At 47.7% G+C, this 19,111-nt stretch overlaps 1 protein-coding gene across 10 annotated transcripts in view; it reads right to left on the bottom strand.

Annotated features, from left to right (window-relative positions):
* Positions 1–16,751, bottom strand: part of Odf2 (outer dense fiber of sperm tails 2) — a 47,378-nt gene extending 30,627 nt beyond the window's left edge. Inside the window, exons 1-9 of one of the 10 annotated variants that reach the window (XM_027423118.2) lie at positions 16,088–16,229; positions 15,037–15,273; positions 13,671–13,761; positions 12,807–12,975; positions 12,445–12,570; positions 5,308–5,478; positions 3,436–3,596; positions 2,452–2,581; positions 1,818–1,949 (exon numbers count right to left, since the gene is read on the bottom strand). In XM_027423118.2, coding sequence (XP_027278919.1) covers positions 1,818–1,949; positions 2,452–2,581; positions 3,436–3,596; positions 5,308–5,478; positions 12,445–12,570; positions 12,807–12,914 — 828 coding nt within the window. In that variant the 5' untranslated portion in view covers positions 12,915–12,975; positions 13,671–13,761; positions 15,037–15,273; positions 16,088–16,229. Of the gene's footprint in view, positions 1–1,817; positions 1,950–2,451; positions 2,582–3,435; positions 3,597–5,307; positions 5,479–12,444; positions 12,571–12,806; positions 12,976–13,670; positions 13,762–15,036; positions 15,274–16,087; positions 16,259–16,731 lie in introns of those variants that run through there. The other 9 variants (XM_027423117.2, XM_027423119.2, XM_035446314.1 and 6 more) reach the window with 9 other exon arrangements.
* Between the last annotated feature and the right edge of the window lie 2,360 nt (positions 16,752–19,111).

Raw genomic sequence — 19,111 nt, 5'->3', positions numbered from 1 at the left:
AGGAGGTGCAACTGGTAAGTTATTGGGCAAGGACTCACAATTTCAGTTACAGGAAAACAATCCTGTTCCTAATTCAAATAAAAAAAGTTGAAAAAAATTTTTTCATTTACAGGGGAGATGGCTCAGCAGTTAAGAGTGAATACTGCTCTTGCATAGGACCTGAGTTTGGTTCCCACCACCTACATAGCTGCTCCCAAACTGCTTGTAACTCTATCTGTAAGGGGAGTTGATGCCCTCTTCTGGTCTCTCCAGGCACTTCATGTGCACATACTCACGGACACACACACACACACACACACACACACACACACACACACACACACACACACAGAGCTACAAAATAGTAAGTTCAAGAGACCCACCATGCAACATAATGACTCTGGTTAATAATCTATTATAAAAAAAGTAGTTTCTATGTATTGTTACCACACATATATTAATTATCCTACATATATTAATTATCCTACATATATTAATTGTCTTGATTTCATTAAGTACACCTATCACAAAACAGTAATGCTGTTCACATTATTCAGCACTCAGTAGAACAGGTAGTATGACAACCTGTTCCCAGGCCAGCTACAAAATGAGATACCCACCCTCCACCCAAAAAGACTACTTACTACTCTATTGTATCTCTCCTGTTCTCTTAAGGTCCATATTTAACGACTGAGCATGGTGGCACACACTTTTACACCTAGTACTAGGGAGGCAGAAGCAGATGAAGAAGGATCTCTGAGTTCAAGGCCAGCCCAGTCTACAAAAGAGTTCCAGGAATATTAGAGCCAGGTGTGGGGCTCACATCTTTCCCAGCACTTGGGAGGTAGACACAGAAGGATCAAGAGTTCAAGGCTAATTAGCCTGGGCTATGTAAGACCCCTCTGAGAATAAAATAAATAAGAGGCCTGAGAAATGACTATATAAGCCTGGTGACCCAAGTATGATTCTTGGAACCCACATAAAGGTAGAAGAACCAACTCCACAGAATTAGCCTCTGATCTCCATGTTTTCTGTAGTATGTGTACATATTCATGCACATACATGCATGCACACACAAAATACCTATTTTTCTGTGACACTACAGATTAAACCTAGAGGCCACCATGTGACAGGCAAAGCCTCCAACACTGAGCAACATGCCAGTCCCCCCCCACCCCTTTTTTTTTTTTTTGGTTTTAGAAACAAGGCTTCTCTGTGTAGCCCTTGCTGTACTGGACTTGCTCTGTAGACCAGGTTGACCTTGAACTCTGAGATCTACCTGTCTCTACCTGCCATGGGCTGGGATTAAAGGTGTGTGCAACCACTACCCAGATTCTCTGACCCTTTAAAATGTTTATTTGCAACAAGGTCTTGCTATGTAGCCCAAGCGCCACCACCCAATTTTTGGATCCCTGCCAATGGTCACTTTTCCACCTAACATAAAATGCATTCAGAGGCCTTTAACTTTTTTTTTTTGGTCCACCTTTAACTCTTTAAGATTTTAATAGCTCAGGCTGGAAAACTGCAAGCTTATGATCCAAGGAAAAAGAGGAGGGAGGAGAGAAGAAAAGAAGAGTAGGACAGGAAAACCAAGTCTAGGCCTCCCCTGCCCCTCCCCCCAGAACTGCCTTTCGACTGCTGAGGTCCTTCTGCTGTTGAGCCTGGCTTCAAGACCAGCTGTGACAGTCTCGAACACTTAACATCAATGACTTCCTTGACTTGCTCCCTGGTCCTTTCAGGCAAGGCCTTACAGAGTTTAGAGACAACCAAGCAGGCTTCAAACCGGGCAGGGAGAAGCGAGAGAAGTGCACTGAAGCTACGCCGGGTTAGATGCTCACCTCTTTGCAGTGTTGTTCTCGCAGCAGATCTCGGAGGGTGCGGTTGGTTTCTTCAAAAGTGCTCAGTTTCTGCAGGAGAAGTTCCTTCTGCCTCGTTAAGGTGTTGATGTCAGTGCAAGTCATCTGTTTCTCCTGGAGGAGAAGCATGTGTTATGCAGCTCAGGGGAAGGCAGGCCTATGCATGTGTTACACAGCAGGAGAGACAGGCCCATGAGTACCAGGAAACTCAGACAAAAGAGCTGAGGTTTTGGGTCAAGGGCAGGTGTCCTGGAAGTGGGCCTGGGGAAGGGGAGAGGTGGAGAGGGGTGGGAATGCTCAGTGTGAGTGAGGATGTTAAGGGCAGGGTTCCTGCAGGAGGCAAGAGAGATGGCAACATCTGATGACTGGCACTTGCAGGATCAACCACATGCCTTGACTCACTGTGATCCAAAGCGGCCCATGATTTAGTCTCCTCAGATGCCCTGATCAACAGAGGTCATCTTCAAGGACCAAGGCCCAGGAAGTGAGAGTGGGGGGTTGGGACTGAGCAGTTAAGTGTGCCCTCCCCCAGCCTGGAGATGTCATAAAGTCAGCCTGATGACTGCGTAAAGCCCCCACCCCACCCCCACCCACCCCATCCTAGGGCTCCACCTACGGTTTTCAACTTTCCGATGGTATCCTTCAAAGCCATGACTTGCTTGGCAGCGGCTGCTCCATCCATTTCAGCCTCTACCAATTTTGACATGAGGCACTCCTTCTCCTGCTGGAGGTGTTTCTTCTGAAGCCTGGGGCCAGTAAAAGAGGGTTCCTGAGCGGTGGCAAGACATAGCCTGCCCAGAGCTCTGAAGCCTACCTCACAATGGCCTGAGAAACTCCCCTTCTGCCAGGAAACAATAGGGAAGGGTGCAGGAAGCCATTCCTGCCCAGGTGGCCTTGAGAACCACGAGTCATACTTGCTTCAGCCTCTACTGGAGACAGCATGCCATAACCAATGACCTCGACTATCTCAAGACTGTCTCCATGTTCTTGAGCTCACTCATCCCTTCTCATCACTGTCACTCTGGTTGTTTCAGTCTGTCTCTTGTAGCTGAGGATGGCTTTTGGACTTGCTATGTCACAGGAACTGGGCTTCAATTCTCAATCCTGGATCTACCTTCTGGTGCTGTGACTACAGGCAAATGGCACCATGCCTGGTCACTGCTCGGTTTTTAAGTATTCCCCACATCCTCAAAGTGTTACCAACAGGTTAGAGGACTCATGGCTCAAAGGTAAAGCACTGAGCATGCTCAGGCCTTGGATTCTATACCTAGAACTGAAAAAAAAAATCCCAACTCTACACCCTGCCATCTCTGAGACACTTTTGCCCTCTGAAGCCTCTCTTAACCTACTTTCCATGCTCAAGGCAAACGATGCCCACTCTGGGTTCCCAGCATTTCATCTTCTGATGCCTACCTGTCTAACTCTACAGTCCTGTCTCCCCCCAAATCCCTGTTTAAAGGAGATCTCTGGCCACTATCCACAATACCACACTGGGTCCTCATTTTTCCCCAGGGACAGCTGTGTGCGGTACTGAGCAGGCTCCCCACAGGCACTACCAGGGTGGGCAGGAAGGGGTCAACACAGAAGCAGGACTCCTTACATAGTAAAGTCCTTCTCCTCCTTGATGCGCTCAATGTTGTGTCTGAGCACTGTGTTTTCATGCTCTGTCTCTGCCAGTTCATGAGCCACCTCCTCCAACTCCTCCTTCCGCTCCTCCAGGAACCTTTTGGCCATTTGACGTTCTCCTTTCTGCATCTTGACCTTGGAAAGGGGATACAGGAAAGAGCCACTGAAGCGACAGCTATATCCAACCCTTCTAAGAAGGGTGATAGGGTTCTGTGCCTGAGGCCTTATGGGCATTTCTCAGTCACAAAAACATTGGCTCTCCTCCAGATACACACTCCACCCAGTCTATATTTGAAGAACCTGAGTACAAACAAGTTGAGTGATGCGTGCTAGCCAGGGGTGGGGCTAGGCAGCAACAGTAGTACAGTTGGCACGATGCAGGAGGGAAGATGTCACAAAAAAGGACAGTGGGCTAGGGAGCTAGGATGGCCTGTTTGTCAGGAAGGTTGGTCTCAGGACCTCCAATAAGTAAAGAGTTAAAGATATGACACAGAGCCGGGCATTGGTGGCGCACGCCTTTAATCCCAGCACTCGGGAGGGAGAGGCAGGCGGATCTCTGTGAGTTCGAGACCAGCCTGGTCTACAAGAGCTAGTTCCAGGGCAGCCTCCAAAGCCACAGAGAAACCCTCGAAAAAAAAAAAAAAAACAAGATATGACACAGGAAAGTCACACATAAAAGGGTATCAATTCTTTTTCTTAAATATTAGAGAAAAGGTACTAGAGAGTTGGTTCAGTACCTATGGGACATGATTTTGGTTCAGTACCTATGGGACATGATTTCAACTCCTAGCTCCCATGCCAGGTGACTCAAAAAACTACCTGGAACTCCAGCCGTGGAGGATCCAGTGCCTCTGAGCTTCAAGGGCACCCTCACTCACATATACATAACCCACAATTAAAAATAAAAATGAGCCGGGTAGTGGTGGCACACGCCTGTAATCCTAGCACTTAGGAGGCTGAGGCAGGCAGATCTCTGAATTGGCCAGCCTGGGCTACAGAGCGAGTTCCAGGTCAGGCTTCAAAGCTACACAGAGAAACCTAGTCTTGAAAAACAAAAACAAAAACAAAAATTAAGGAGAAGTGTTGATGAGGTGACTCTGCACATAAAGGCAACTGCTACCAAGCCTGAATACCTGGCTAAACCACAGGTTGAATGGAGAGAACCAATTCCCACAAGCTGTTGTATGGTTTGAGTGAGATGGCCCCCAGTGGCTTATCTATTTGAATACTTAGTCCCAGTTTGTGGAACTCTTTGGGAAGGATTAGAAGATGTGTCCTGATGCATTTACCTTAATTGTTATAGCATTAATAAAAAACAAAACAAAAAAATGTATGACACAGGCACCTCAGCAGTAAGGGACCTGGCTTTTAATGCCAGCCCCACCTGCTTCCGGGTGGTGGTGGTGGTGAGTCCTTGCATAGCATGGGGTGTTTCCAGCTCCACTCCCTCCTCCCCAGCTTTATCTAGGCAGCAAAGGCTGGGCTCTGTTTTCTAGGCACTAAGCCAGAGGAATGACACACTCCCATAACTGTAGCCCTCAAAAAGCAGAAGAGGATAGCTCAAGAGCTACATAGTAAGACTGTCTCAAAACACAAAAAAGGGGCTAATCCTGCCAGCTTCACTGACTACAGTAATCACATCTGGCCACTACTGAGTTTACCAGGAAAGCTAAGTATTCCTGGAGAAATTCAAACTGCCCAGTGACCTCTCCAAATAGATGCCCTGGGAAGGCTTGCTGAGGAGGGGCAGGAGACCCACAGAGAGGCAGCCTGAGGGAAGCATCCACAGACCAACCTGCTTAGCCCATACTGCTTGTTCTCAGGTACTAGAAACTAGCTCCCTCACCTCAGATTTGAGACAACCGACCGCATTCATTAGACTGTCAATCTTCTTATCGTAACGGTTCATTTTACAGTGACCTGAATCGTCGTCTTCTGTAGAGAGGTCACTTAATCGCATTACCGAGACCAGCTTTTCTGAAGATGGTGGTGTGATCTCCAGGCAGTGAGGTGGATTCTGATGCAAAGGACGGAGAGACACATAAGTGGCTGAGGTCAAGCCTCTAACAGAATTCCACTAATTATTTGTGCACTACAGGCTTGCTGATTACCAAGGTGGCTGGCACAGCCAACACAAACCAATGGCCAACCACAGAGATCCTGCCCAGGAACAAGCCGCTCCAGGCCCTCCTGAGGGGGAACATTACCTACCCAAGTCTAAGTGATGCTTTTAAAGGATTTCTAACAAACATTGAAAGAAAAGGCATGGGTTAGAATGTTAATTTTTTTTGGTTTTTTGTTTTTTCAAGACAGGGTTTCAAGCCTCCAAAACTACACAAAGAAACTCTGTCTCGGAGGAAAAAAAAAGAAAAAACTGGGATTGGTGGCACACACCTATCTTGAGAGGTAAAGGCAGGAGGATCATAAATTCAAGGCTACACCTTTAGTCCCATGAGGCAGGAGAATAACTTGAGCTAATGAATTCAGGTCAGCCTGGGCAACATAGCAATACCTTTTCAAAGGAACTAAAGCATGATGAAAATACATTTCCAGAGCTGGGGGCTATAGCTCAGGTAGAGCACCTTTGAGCACCACCTGGTTTTAATTGCTAGTCATGCAAAAACAGAAAATTTACAGAAACACCTCATGCAGTCACAAGAAAAATATGCCTCAATTCTTACTAAGAGCAAAAGAATGGGGCCACTTCTGAGAAAAGAGAATATTTAAAAAATGACAACTCTCTTTTCAAACAGCAATAGTCTTGTAGAACACTGGCCTCGTATATGCAGGGCCTTTAATCCTGAGTGAAAAAACAAAACAAAATAGGGCCGGAGACATGGCTCAGCAGTTAAGAGTATTTGGTATTCCAAGCACCCACAGGGCTGCTCACACCTCTTTTTTTTAACTCCAGTTCCAGGGGATCTGACACCCACTCTGGCTTCTGCTGGCACTGGATGCAGATGGTATATAGACATACATACAGGCAACACACACACAATAAATAAATAAATAAATAAATAAATAAATAAATAAATAAAAATAGGCCAGGCAGTGGTGGCTAATGCCTATAATCCCAGCACTTGGTAGGCAGAGAAAGACAGGCGGTTCTCTGTGAGTTTTGAAGCCAGCCTGGTCTACACAACTAGTTTCAGGACAGCCAGAGCTAAACAGAGAGACCCTGTCTCAAAATGCCCCCCCCCCCAAAAAACACCAAATAAAAACCCCTGAAATTCACACAGGGGGGAAAATGTGATGAGAAATGACCGGGGTAGAGGTTACTGTGGTAGGTAATAGGGTGGTAGTGATGAGAATAGGCCAGAGGTAAGGGGAAGCTGGGCACAGACATAGAGGTGCACATCAGCAATCCTGGCACTGGGAAGGCAAAGGTTCTCTGTGAACCTTATCTACATAGTGAGTTCTAGGTCAGCTATGCAGTAAAACCCTTTCTCAAAAAAATTTTTTAAAAAGGGAAAAAACTTAGATCCTCTTTCTCCCCAAGAGAAACAATGGTATGCAGGACCAAGCAGGGGAAGGCATGGGATCAGTGGCAGGCTGCATGCTTAGCTGAGTTCAACCCCAGCACCACCACCACCAAATCACACAATACCTCAGAGGCAGGGCTGCAGAGATAGATAGCTCAGTGCTTAAGAGCTGTTATATCAATGTGGTTTACAACCATCTGATCCAGGCAATCCAAAACTGCCTTCTGACCTCTGTGACACCAAGCATACATGGGGTACATACATACATGAAAACAAAACACTCAAGCATGTAAAATAAAATCAAACAAACAAAGAAAACAAAACAAAAAACAGGAAAAACAGCTGCAGTTTGGATTCCTGGGAGAGCTTGGAAAAGTCACTTCTTTGGGGAATCTCTGGGATTAAGCTTCCAGGCAAAACAGCAGGATTATTTCTCCCAGCAACCCACTGTTACAGGAAGCCAATTTCCACTGTGTGTGTGTGTAGGTCAGAGGACAGATTTTTGAGGTTGGTTCTTGACATCTATACCTCCAGGATTTCCAGGAACTTAACTTCGATCACCAGGCTCAAATGGCAAGACTAGTACTTTTGTCCACAGAGCCATTCACCATCCTCTCATGGCAGCATTTCATTCCTTCTGCCACGTAGGTCCCAGGGACTGAACTCAGATCATCAGGCAAGTACTTTTACCCACAGAGTATCTTTTTTTTGGTTTTTCGAGACAGGGTTTCTCTGTGAAGCTTTGGAGCCTATCCTGGCACTCCCTCTGGAGACCAGGCTGGCCTCGTACTCACAGAGATCTGCCTGCCTCTGCCTCTGAGTGCTGGAACTAAAGGCGTGCGCCACCAACGCCCGGCTCCCACAAAGCATCTTGTTGGCCCCTTTTTTCCTTGTTTTTTAATACTGCAGCCTTAGTTTATCCAGTGCTAGGATTAGGAGGCATGAGCCACCAAACCAAATTTAGCTGATGGTGAGCATAAATAGATCCAGGATGGCCTGACCTCAACATGTAGCCTAGAACGGCCTCAAACTCATGGCAATCTTCCTGCCTCATCCTTCTGAGTGCTGAGATTACAGATGTTAGCCACAAAACCTGGCAAGTTTTTGTTCCATATTGTCCCAGGGTATATGTAGCCTGGGTTGGCCTCAAATACACAGCAGTCTTCTTGCCTTGGCTCTTCAGAGCTTGGATTACAGACACATCTCCCCAACCCCCATAAGTGTAATTTTTAAAATATCTAGAAATAGGCTAGAGTTGCAGCTCAGTTTGTAGAGTGCTAAGCATGTGTGAAGCCCTGGGTACAATCACCAGGACTACCAAAAACACATAAAAAGACACAGTAGTTTATGCCTATTGTTCCTGCAGGAGTATCAGAAATTCAAAGCCAGAGACAGGAAGACAGCTTAGTCAATAAAGTACTTGCCACACAAACATGAAGGTCTGAGTTCAATACCCAGAACTCATTAAAACATCCAGGCTCAGGGGCTAGAGAAATGGCTCAGCCATTAAGAAGACCGATCAGCCGGGCGTTGGTGGTGCACGCCTTTAACCGCAGGAGGATCTCTGTGAGTTCAAGGCTAGCCTGGTCTCCAGAGCGAGTGCCAGGATAGGCTCTAAAGCTGCACAGAGAAACCCTGTCTCTAAAAAACAAAAAAACAAAACAAAACAAAAATTTCAGGCTCAGTGGTACATGCCTATGATTCCAGCTCTGGAGGGATAGAGACTGGAGGATCCCTATGGCTCATGGTCATCCAGCCTTACCTACTTGGCAAGTTTCGGGTTCAGTGAGACCATGTCACAAAACAAACAAACCAAGTTGCATATCTCTCAAGGAAAAGACCCCAGAGGCTGTCCTCTCACCGCCCTGTGTCCATGAACCTGCACACCATGCACACACATACTTTTTTAATTGTTAAAAGGAGCAGAGCCAAGGGTGTGGCTCAGGCCTTTAATCTCAGTACTAATGAGGGAGAGTGCAATGGATCTTGGGGAATGCAAGGCCAGCATAGTCTACATTGTGAGTTCCAGGACAGTCAAAGAACTATATAATAAAGACCCTGTCTCAAAAAAGGAAAAGGGCTGGAAGGCTGGGCATAGTGGCACATGCCATTAATCTCAGCAAAGGACGAAATCCCAGCACTCGGGAGGTAGAGGCAGGCAGATCAATGTGAGTTCCAGGACAGCTTGATCTATACACCAAGTTCTAGAACAGCCAGGGCTACACAGAGAAACTGTCTGGAAAAACAAAAAACAAAACAACAACAACAACAAAAAAAAAACAACCACAAAAAGAACAAACAAAAAAACTCAGCAGAGACAGGAAGATGATGTGAGTTTGAGGTCAATCAGAGCTACACGATAAGTTCTAAGCCAGCCAGGGACAAGCAGACTGTCTCAAAAAGTAAAACCAAAAAAAGATCTGCTAGAGTGGAGAGATGGCTCAGCATTAAGAGGGTGTGTGCACTGTCATTGGACAGAACTGTCAGTACCCACATCTAATGATATACAACTGCCCATAACTTCAATTGCAGGGGAGTCCAAAGCCTCAGACCGCCTCAGGCTTCGGCACTAATGAGGACACACCCACACTACATATAACTAAAATGAATCTTGGGGCTGGAGAGATGGCTCAGTGGTGAAGAGCACTGGATGCTCTTCCAGGGGACCTGGGTCTAACTCCAGCACCCACACAGTGGCTCACAGCCATCTGTACCTCCAGTCCCAGGAACTTATTGCCCTTCACAGGCTTCCATGGTCACTAGGCACAAAAGCGGCACAGCCGTACACGCTGACAATCACTCATGCAAATAAACAATTTTTTTTTGTTTTTTGTTTTTTGTTTTTTTTTCGAGACAGGATCCTCCTGCCTTTGCCTCCTGAGTGCTGGGGTTAAAGGTGTGCGCCACCAATGTCCAGCAACAAATTTTTTTTAAAGATTTTATTTATTTATTATGTATACAACATTCTGCTTCTGTGTATATCTGCACACCAGAAGAGGGCACCAGATCTCATAACGGATGGTTGTGAGCTACCATGTGGTTGCTGGGAATTGAACTCAGGACCTTTGGAAGAGCAGTCGGTGCTCTTAACCTCTGAGCTATCTCTCCAGCCCAACAATTTTTTTTAAATCTTAAATTTTTAAAAGAAATTCAAAGTCATCTTTAACTACCTATTGAGTTTGAAGCCAGAGTAAGCTTCGCTAGACTGTCTCAACAACAAAAATACCTTAAAAAGTTGATCCTCATATGCTTAATGACGTAGGATAATTATAACGTTTTACCTCCTTTCTGTTTTTGTTTTTTTTTAAGATTTACTTATTTTTATGTTTTGCTTGCTTGTATGTCTGTACATCATGTGTGTGCCTTATGCCTGCAGAGGCCAAAAGAGGGTGTCACATGAAATAACTGCGAACTGACTCCCTTGGAGTCAGAGCTGGAGTTAGGCCATGTGAGTGACCTTGTAGGTGCTGGGATTGAATCTGGGTCTTCTGCAGAGTATTCAGTGATCTTAACCACTGAGCCATCTCTTCTAGTGCTTTTAAACTTCTTTCCATTCAATAAAAATGGTACCTTGCTGCACTGGTTTCAATTTCTTTATTTTTTTGATTTTGAGACAAGGCCTCACTAAGTCTCAGCTGGCCTCTAACTCTTAGCAAACTTCCCGCTTCAGTCTCCCAAGTGCTGGGATTACAGACATTTACCACATCTGGCACTTCTCTGCAAATCAAAGTTTCAAATTTATTTTTCAATGATTACTACTAAGGTAGTAAAGCAATGTTAAGGGACCATTTTTATTTCAACCTTCTTTCTTTCTTTCTTTTCTTTTTTTTTTTTTTTTTTTGTTTGTTTTAAAGATTTAGAGCCAGGTGGTAGTGGTGCACGCACACCTTTAATCCCAGGAGGCAGAGGCAGAGGCAGGCAGATCCCTGTGAGTTCGAAGCCAGCCTGGTCTACGAGAGTTCCAGGACAGGTTCCAATGCTATACAGAGAAATCCTGTCTGAAAAAACAAAAAAGATTTATTTATTTATTTATTTAATATATATATATATATATATATATATATATATATATATATATATATATTAAATAAATAAATGTATCCCTTCGGGCCAGCAAGGGGGCACCAGATCTCATTACAAATGGTTGTGAGCCACCATGTGATCGATGGGAATTGAACTCAGGACCTCTGGAAGACCATCCAGTGTTCTTAACCTCTGAGCCATCTCTCCAGCCCCTATATCAACCTTCTTTTGGGGAAGCAGTGTCTTTTATAGTGGCAATACTGAGGCAGTGAACCAAGGACCTCACACATGCACTCTGCCAGTTAGCTTCACTCTGGAGCCAGAAATGCTCATATTTCTTGTGTTCTTATACTGTTCTCAACACTTTACATGCATTCTTGAGGATACCCAGATTCCTCTTGTCTGCTGAGGATAAACTGACAAATCAAAAAATCAAATCCATGTGGTATGATTATGAATGTCAGAATTACATCCATTTTTGGGTTTCTCATTTCAGAGTAACAACTATAAGAAAAGGACTGACTCTAAAAAATCAGGCTGAGCACGTTTTTTTCAACAGGGTCTCACCATGTAGCCCTGTCTGGCCTGGAACTTACTATGTAGACTAGGCTAGCCTGGAACTCAGATCAGCCCGCCTCTGCTCACAGAGTGCTGAGCCTTTACTTCTAGTGATAATGAGAATGTTGTTCAAAACACAGTCAAAAGCTTTTTTTAAGCCTTTGAGTTCTTTGCTGCAATCACTTAAACGAAGAATAAAGAAACACGTCTTGCCAGGCTTGTAGCTAGAACCCCTGTGCTGGCAATACCTGGTACAAGTCTCAGGGAATGTACTGTGTATGAATCATTGGATGGATGGCTGAGTAGGGGTGGTTGACGTAGAACGATGGCTGGGGTTGGGGGACAAGTGGGTGGGTGGCTGGGTGGGTGGTTGGATGGATGGATGGATGGATAGGTGGTTGAGCAGGTGCATGGATAAATATTGTTAAGGTATAAGACACATATGCTCTACTACTGAAAGCAATCATTATTTCCCCCATAGACTGTTCCAAACATAGTGTGAATAAGATACTTGAATCATCCATATGGCCACATTTTCTTAGCTATTTTATATGTTGGTATATGTACATTTGCACATATACCGAACCTTAGCTTTAATTATGCTTCAGGTACTATGACAGACACATAAATCTGTTTAGCAAAGCAGAGGCTGAGTTCAGTCTCCAAAATGAAACAGATCCTAACTCCAGCTCTGCTGCTCAGCTCCAGAGACAGCAGTTCTCAGCTGTTTCATCTCTATGCTAGAACAGCAGGACCCCACCACACAGCAATGCTACAAGTAGTGCTGTATGCTTTTGGAGTTTAGTAAGGCACTCAATAAATGAGGCATACTGTAATTTCTGCAATCATACCAAGTTTGAGGCCTGCTAGAGTCTGATTGACCAGTCCAAGAAGAGAAGCCTGAACAAGACTGAGCCTACCTCCCACTTGCATCCCACATGCCGGGCAGATGATTTTCCAGGGGGCATCCAAGGTACCTTGGTTTTCACCCGGACACTCCGCCGTACATTCACGGTGTCCCCTTTCATTCCGCGCTTATGAGATTTCTGTGGAAAGAGACAAACTAGAGTCATCTCTAGGCCCAGCTGCTCAGTGCCCCTCTAATGGCACACATCAACTCTCCAGGGATGCCTCTTCTGGGTAACTTTACTGTTGCCTACCTTCGTAATCAGAAAAGTTTGAGTGTCTCCCAAACCTTTGGAGTCAGAAGGGTGAGGAAGCTGGGCCAGGAGACAGTGCCCTGATCCACAGCTGTGACCTCACCCCACTGTCATGTTCCTACCTGGCTGTTGGCTGCTGACGGTTTCGGGAGTTTTTTTATGTGGACGTGGACAGGAGTGTTCTCATCCACGTGAACATGTAAGGGGGGAGTTGAAGATCGGTCCTTCATAGTTCACCTCTGGCAGGCAGGGGAGGGCAACACAAAAAAGGTTGATCTGTGGATGAGTAAACTGGGCATGAAAACAAAGCTCAGAGGCTTCTGGGACACCTGAAAGCTCAGCCACCAAGCGAGCAGGACAGCTACCAACTACAAGCATGCAGGCAGGAAGCAAGGCAGGAGTATCACTTAGGCAGACTCTGCAGAGGTCCCAGCTGAGGCCTCCAGGTCCACTTGGGACAGGGTTCTCTAAAAGCCCAAAGGCAAGCCACAGAGGGGTCCTCAGAGCTGCAGTTCCACTGGCCTGGGCACACTGGCCTGGGCAGCTCCTTCTTGGACTTAGTGTAGCTCAGCTGCAAAGCTGCATCTTTCAACCAGGCATGCAAATTAGCATGGGAAACTGTACACAAAATGATTAAGGCATAGATAAATCAGGACACATGCAAGTAAGACACTAGGGCATAGAGAGCTAGTGGTCATGCCAAGGGTAAGAAGGTTGTGTTGACTAAAGAAAACATGAGCAGGGCTGTACCCCAGGTACAGGTGCCCTGTCCACCAGCAGCTCCTATCCTGTCTCTCTTATTTTTACTTTTTTTCTTTTCCCTCTTTAAAATATCTGTTCTAAAGATGCTGGAAGTCTACCAAGACAACCTCCTCACACCTGGCACTTTCATCAGCAAGCAGAACACCTGGGCCCTCACAGTATTGGCAGCCCTAGCAAAGGCTTGCAGAAGCGTTTCTGATGGTGCTGTTGTGAGAGTCACCTACCGTCACAGTTACACTGGGTGCGCCACAAGGTGTTCTCAAGACCTTTTTCTGTGTGAGACTCGTTACTCCGTTCTTCCCACACGATGGAAACCTGTACCCGGGCACAAGAACCAGATTATGAGCAGAAAACCAGGGTTCTCCTATTTCTCAGCTCTTGGGAGATGACACACTGCATGTGGTGGCCTATTGAGTTGACAGCCAGGAGAACCAATCTTGAATCCCTTGGCTCCCTGTAGATGGGCACAAGGTACGCATGGTGTGCCCAGCAAGAGGATGGAAACAAGGTGAAGGGTGTCTACAAGTCTGGCCTTTTAACCTGCATCGCATCATATGTATTGTGACCTTTTGCTGAAAAGGCTACCTGTCATCCTACCAGGTAACAAAAAAAAAAAAAGCTGCCAAGGTAGTCTCAAACAAGGGTGGTGGTCAGTGTCTGGAAGACAGGTTCCTCTGGGGAAACATTCAGTGAAAGGTTAACCTAAGAAACTAAGAGACGTCTAGAGCACTCAACTAAGCAGCGAAGTCTATGAGACTCAAGCTTATAAAACAAAGGCTCACTCATTTGCCTAAGCACATGAAGAACCCACTTCCCAATGCAGTCCATTGACTGCCCTGCAAGAGCCTTGCCTGTATATACACAGCCCAACATGAGACATGGAACAACAGCAAATAATATAATCCAGAATTAGCAGTCCAGCCAAGAATTCCAGGCTGGGGGAGAAGGATTTAGATGGTCAAATTAACATATCCCACTGCCTCCTTGCAGTCCCCAAATAGCCTTTTGCCAACCTCACAAATTCTTGGGGGAAATACTAAAACATGAAAACAGCACCAGTGTGCATTTTGCTCAGTTGACTTACAACTATTTGCTGAGCTGGATGTCATTTAGAAGACTGTCCAAACTAGGAACTCAGCTTTTCCCCCTTCTACTTACTTGTAACATTTCTGCTCACTCAGAGAAACTAGTTTAGAGGTGGCATGGTGGGAAATGCTTAAGCCACCATATGGAAGGTAGAGGTAGAGGCAGAAGAATCAAGAGTTTGAGGACAACCTTGGCTACCTGGTAAGTCTGAGTCAAGCTGGCCTCAGACCTTCACACTCCATTGTTAAGACAAGAGTGATCTTGTTTGCTACTAGAAAGCTGTAGCGTCTTGGGGGGTGAAGGGGATAGAGTTGGGGTGGGGAGAGGAGGCCGGTAAGCCTGTGTGTCTTTACTGCTCACTATACAAAGTCACTTTTAAGTGGTTTTGGTCCAGACTTTCAGTACCTGGGAAACTAAAAGAGAAGTTTCCATTGAGCGTGGCCTGGGGAGCCCTAACCACCTTTCCCTGCCCTACTGCAAAGGCGCCCCCCACATTGGCTGTACCTGGGGGAGCCGCCTGAGGATGAGGCAGACATGGCTAAGCATCAAAGCCGCAAAGGTGGGCAATTGGGTCGGCAGGCTCTGCTCAGGGGGACCCAGAGGGGCTTGCCAATGAGAATCTCAGGGGCCAGGCATCAAACGTCCTCTCTCTGAGGGGAGGAGGGTGGAAGCTTTGGGGGTGGCAGTTGGATGAAAACTTGGGAGGCGCTCCTCTACTGTCCAAGTCGCACAGCAACTGTCCTGCCAAAGTGGGGAGGGGGAAGACAGGAGAGGCTGAGCGACTTGCGGGGTGGTGCCGAGTGAGCTGCCAGAAGGCAGGTGGAGGGCGAGGCGGAACAGAGAGAGGACGCGTCACTGAAAGACGATCAGCATGCCCAGGCCCCACCCGGGAAGGAGAGCGGGCCGATGGCTACCAGGGGTTAAACCTGAGGGCTGGCTGGAGTGCGAAGAAGGTGAGAACCGCTAGGCCCCAAGTGGGCCCCCCAGGGGCGGGAACCCGCGCAGGGAGCTGGAGGGATATTCGGGGCGGTACCCCGGCAACTGTCTCCTAGGTGAAGGGGCGTTCCCGGCAGAATAGCTACCGGGAAGACCCAACAGGTGGAGAGGGAGAAGCGGCGGCCAAGGCAGGTGACAGGGGCAGCCGGACAGCTCCAAGGCCGCCCGCATCCTCGGGGCTGGCCGGGAGGATCCCCGGAGGCCGGCCCAACACGCAGGGAGCAGGGGTAGCCTCCGGGGAGGATGAGGCACACGGCCACCCACCAGCGGGCAAGAGGGCACGGGGTTCTGCCCATAGAAGGGCGCAGCCCTGCCCGAGGGCAGCAGAGGAGGGAAAGAGCCTTGCCGATGGCCAGGAGAGGACGGAGGCGGCCGGCCCGCCCGTTAGCGGGAGGAGGACGGGCCCGCGCCCAACGAGGGGCGGGGCGGGCCGGGTTCGGACGCAGAAAGGAGCGCGCCTGGACGCGGGGACGATGCCCGGTCGAGCCAGCCCCGGGCCGGGAGCGCGGGGCTTGAACCCGCGACGCTCTGCGTCCCGCCCCGCCGCGCGGCCTCTCACCAAGAGCGGCACGGCTGCGCCCAGAACCGTCTCCTTATGAAGTCGTTGAAGTCGGAGGCCAGGGTCGTGCCATGGAGACGCCGCGGCGGATGCAGTCCGGCTCCCGCGGCGGCTCCTCCCCGCTTCCGCCTCCTTTTCCGACACCCGGTCGGCAGCTCGCCCATTGGCCAGTTCAAACCCCCCCCGGAGCCCCTCGGGTTTCGCCATTTAGGCCCAGCCCCCAGCGTCACAGAGATGCCCCGCCCCACGGGAGACGCTCCGCCCACTTCCGGGCCACGCGGCCGGCCCACCGCCCCGTCGCCAGGGAGACGCGCGACGCCTCCCGTGCAGGCCAGCCAGTCTTGTCCCACCGTTCAGGGCCCCGCGTCCCCACCGCCATTTTTGCCCTGATCCTCCTGACTCCTGAGCCTAACGCGCTCTCCTTCAAACACAGTAGGAAGCGGGGCGCAGAGGGGGGTCGCTGAACAAGCTACGGGCTTGGGCTTCTGGAAAGCCATCCTTGTGCCTAGTACACTCGGTGCAGACAACTTGTGCACACTACCCGGGCTGTGCCCCTCTCCCACACCGCCCAACAGAAAGAAGAGGCCGCACTCCCCACGCCCCTCGCCGCCCTCTGGCATGCCGTACGCAGCTTCTGTACGGACCTACTCTGCTGAGGTTCCCTCTGTTGAGCCGCCATCTTCCCAACTATACTTCCCTGTTAGCCAATCGTGAGACTGTCACGTGGCTAGTTGCCGCCCTGGATTCTGGGACTTTAACAACCTCAGGGCCGGCAAGACCTTTCTTTGACGCCCTTATCTCCAACACACCATTTCTGGTCCCATCAGCTCCTCCCTGGCGTGTGAACCTTCGTCCTTGGCATTCTCACACTGTCATATTTGTTCCTCAACCCATGACAGTTCATTTTGTTGGGTGCAGCCTGGCTGGCCTGGAACTTGCTACCCTTGAGCAGAGATCCACCTGCCTTTTGCCTGCTGAGGGCTTGGATTAAAGGAGTGCACCACCATACCCAGTCTTTTTTATTATTATTTTAATGCCTGTAATCTCAGCAATGAAAAGGCTGAGGCAGGAAGATTGCCAATGAGTTGGAAGCCAGTCTAGATCCCTGAGTCATAACTTAACCCTACCATTCTGAGGTTCTGCAAGATCAAATCTACAGTTGGGGATAAGGGCTCAATGGTAGAGGTGCCTGGTATGAGCAAGAGCCTAGATTCAATTTTCAATACCAATAAACTTTATAAACACTACACATCATTGTTCCACACTGTCCAGCAATCTATCTATACTGTTACCAATAGTAGATTTTCCAAACTTGTGCCTCTTCTGTCCTTATTAAGGTCCTTATTATAGAGAAAAAGCTGCAACAAGGAATTCCCTTAACCTTTGCATACTTTCTCCTCCTTAACTTCTCTTAAATTCTCCCTTCAGGTCTAGGTCTTATAAACTTTGATTATAAACTTAAAATGATGACACACACCTATAATGTCAAAACTCAGAAGACTGAGGCTAGTGGTCTACATAGCAAGACATGCTTACAAATAATTAAAATAATTAAATTTCATTTTGCTAACCCCAAAAATGAAATTGTTGTTCATCTCTTATCGTGCCCTCCATTCAATGAAGTTATATTAAATCCATGCTACATTCAAGGGACATCATGTTCGTTTCAGTCTCAAAGAAGTGCATGGCCTATCGCCCTAATGAAATCAGACAAATAGAGCTCATATGTTATCTTTTCTTCACCTCTAAACAGAGTCCTCCCTGACAGTGTAGCTTTTGTAACAAAGGGTCTGAGAATGGGCAGCACTGAAAAGTCATTTTCCACACTGTGGTAGTGACACTCACCTTTAACCCCAGCAATCGGGAGGCAGAGCCCAAATAGCTTGCGGTTGTATGTATACACCTAAGCACACTGACACTCTAGAAAAGAAAGGCAGCCTGGGACACTCCCTTGGCCAAACACAAACCCACCCAAAACCAGAAATGTCTTTGCCCTGCTCTTGTCTCTGAAGAATGTTTGCTTCAAGATGGCAGAGGTTGGGTTGAACTGGATAGGGACCTGCTACCCTGTGTGGTGGTCTGAATGAGAATGGCCCCCAGAGGCTCATATATTCGAATGCTTACTCACCAGGAAGTGACTCTATTTGAAAGAATTAGAAGGATTAGGAGTGTGGCCTTATTGGAGGAAATGTATTACAGGGTGGGCTTTGAAGTTTCAAAAGCCCTTGCCAGGCCCAGGTTTTCTGTCTCTGTGCTTTCAAATAATCTACTTCTCCAGCAACACACCCACCACCATGATCTTTTCCAGGATGATAATCTACTAGGCCTGTGAGAGTGTAAGTAAGCCTACCAATCAAACGCTTCCTTTTATAAGAGCTGTCTTGGTCATGGGTGTCTCTTCACAACAATAGAATATTGACTACCATGCCATACAACAAGAAGGCCTTCCAGTGGCTCCCTTCTCTCTGGAGCCATCTGTGGGCCACCCTGAGACGGATGTGTCCTCAGCTCCCTTCTGTGTGCGGGTCCAGCATACATGAACATTACATGTGGATCCATCACTACCTGACGCTGGCTGCTCTCTCTGGCATCTTCCTATCCTGTAGAGCCGGGCACAAAACAGGTTCTTGTGAGTTTCAGAGTAAAACTCCAATAAAGGCCAGGCAGTGGTGGCGCACGCCTTTAATCCCAGCACTCAGGAAGCAGAGGCAGGCGGATCTCTGTGAGTTTCGAGGCCAGCCTGGTCTACAGAGCGAGTGCCAGGACAGGCTCCAAAGCCACAGAGAAACCCTGTCTCCAAAAACAAGAATAACTAAATAAATGAAAGATTTTAGTTCACAGAGAGAAAAGGTTTCCCACGGGCCTTGGCCCATTACAAGGAAGCTGGCCCCAACCCCGGCACATCCTATGGTTTAGACGGGGGCAATCGCCAAGACAACCCTCTTTGGGTCACACCTGGCTGGCCAACAGACAATCAAGGACTTTTCAGGGTACGTTCTGTGGTTTTTCCTTTGTAGAAAAGCA

Source organism: Cricetulus griseus, chromosome 6 (genome assembly GCF_003668045.3).
Source record: "Cricetulus griseus strain 17A/GY chromosome 6, alternate assembly CriGri-PICRH-1.0, whole genome shotgun sequence".
In the NCBI taxonomy this organism is placed as follows: Eukaryota; Metazoa; Chordata; class Mammalia; order Rodentia; family Cricetidae; genus Cricetulus; species Cricetulus griseus.
Note: the sequence above shows the minus strand (reverse complement) of the source record. Positions and strands in the feature narration are given on the sequence as shown.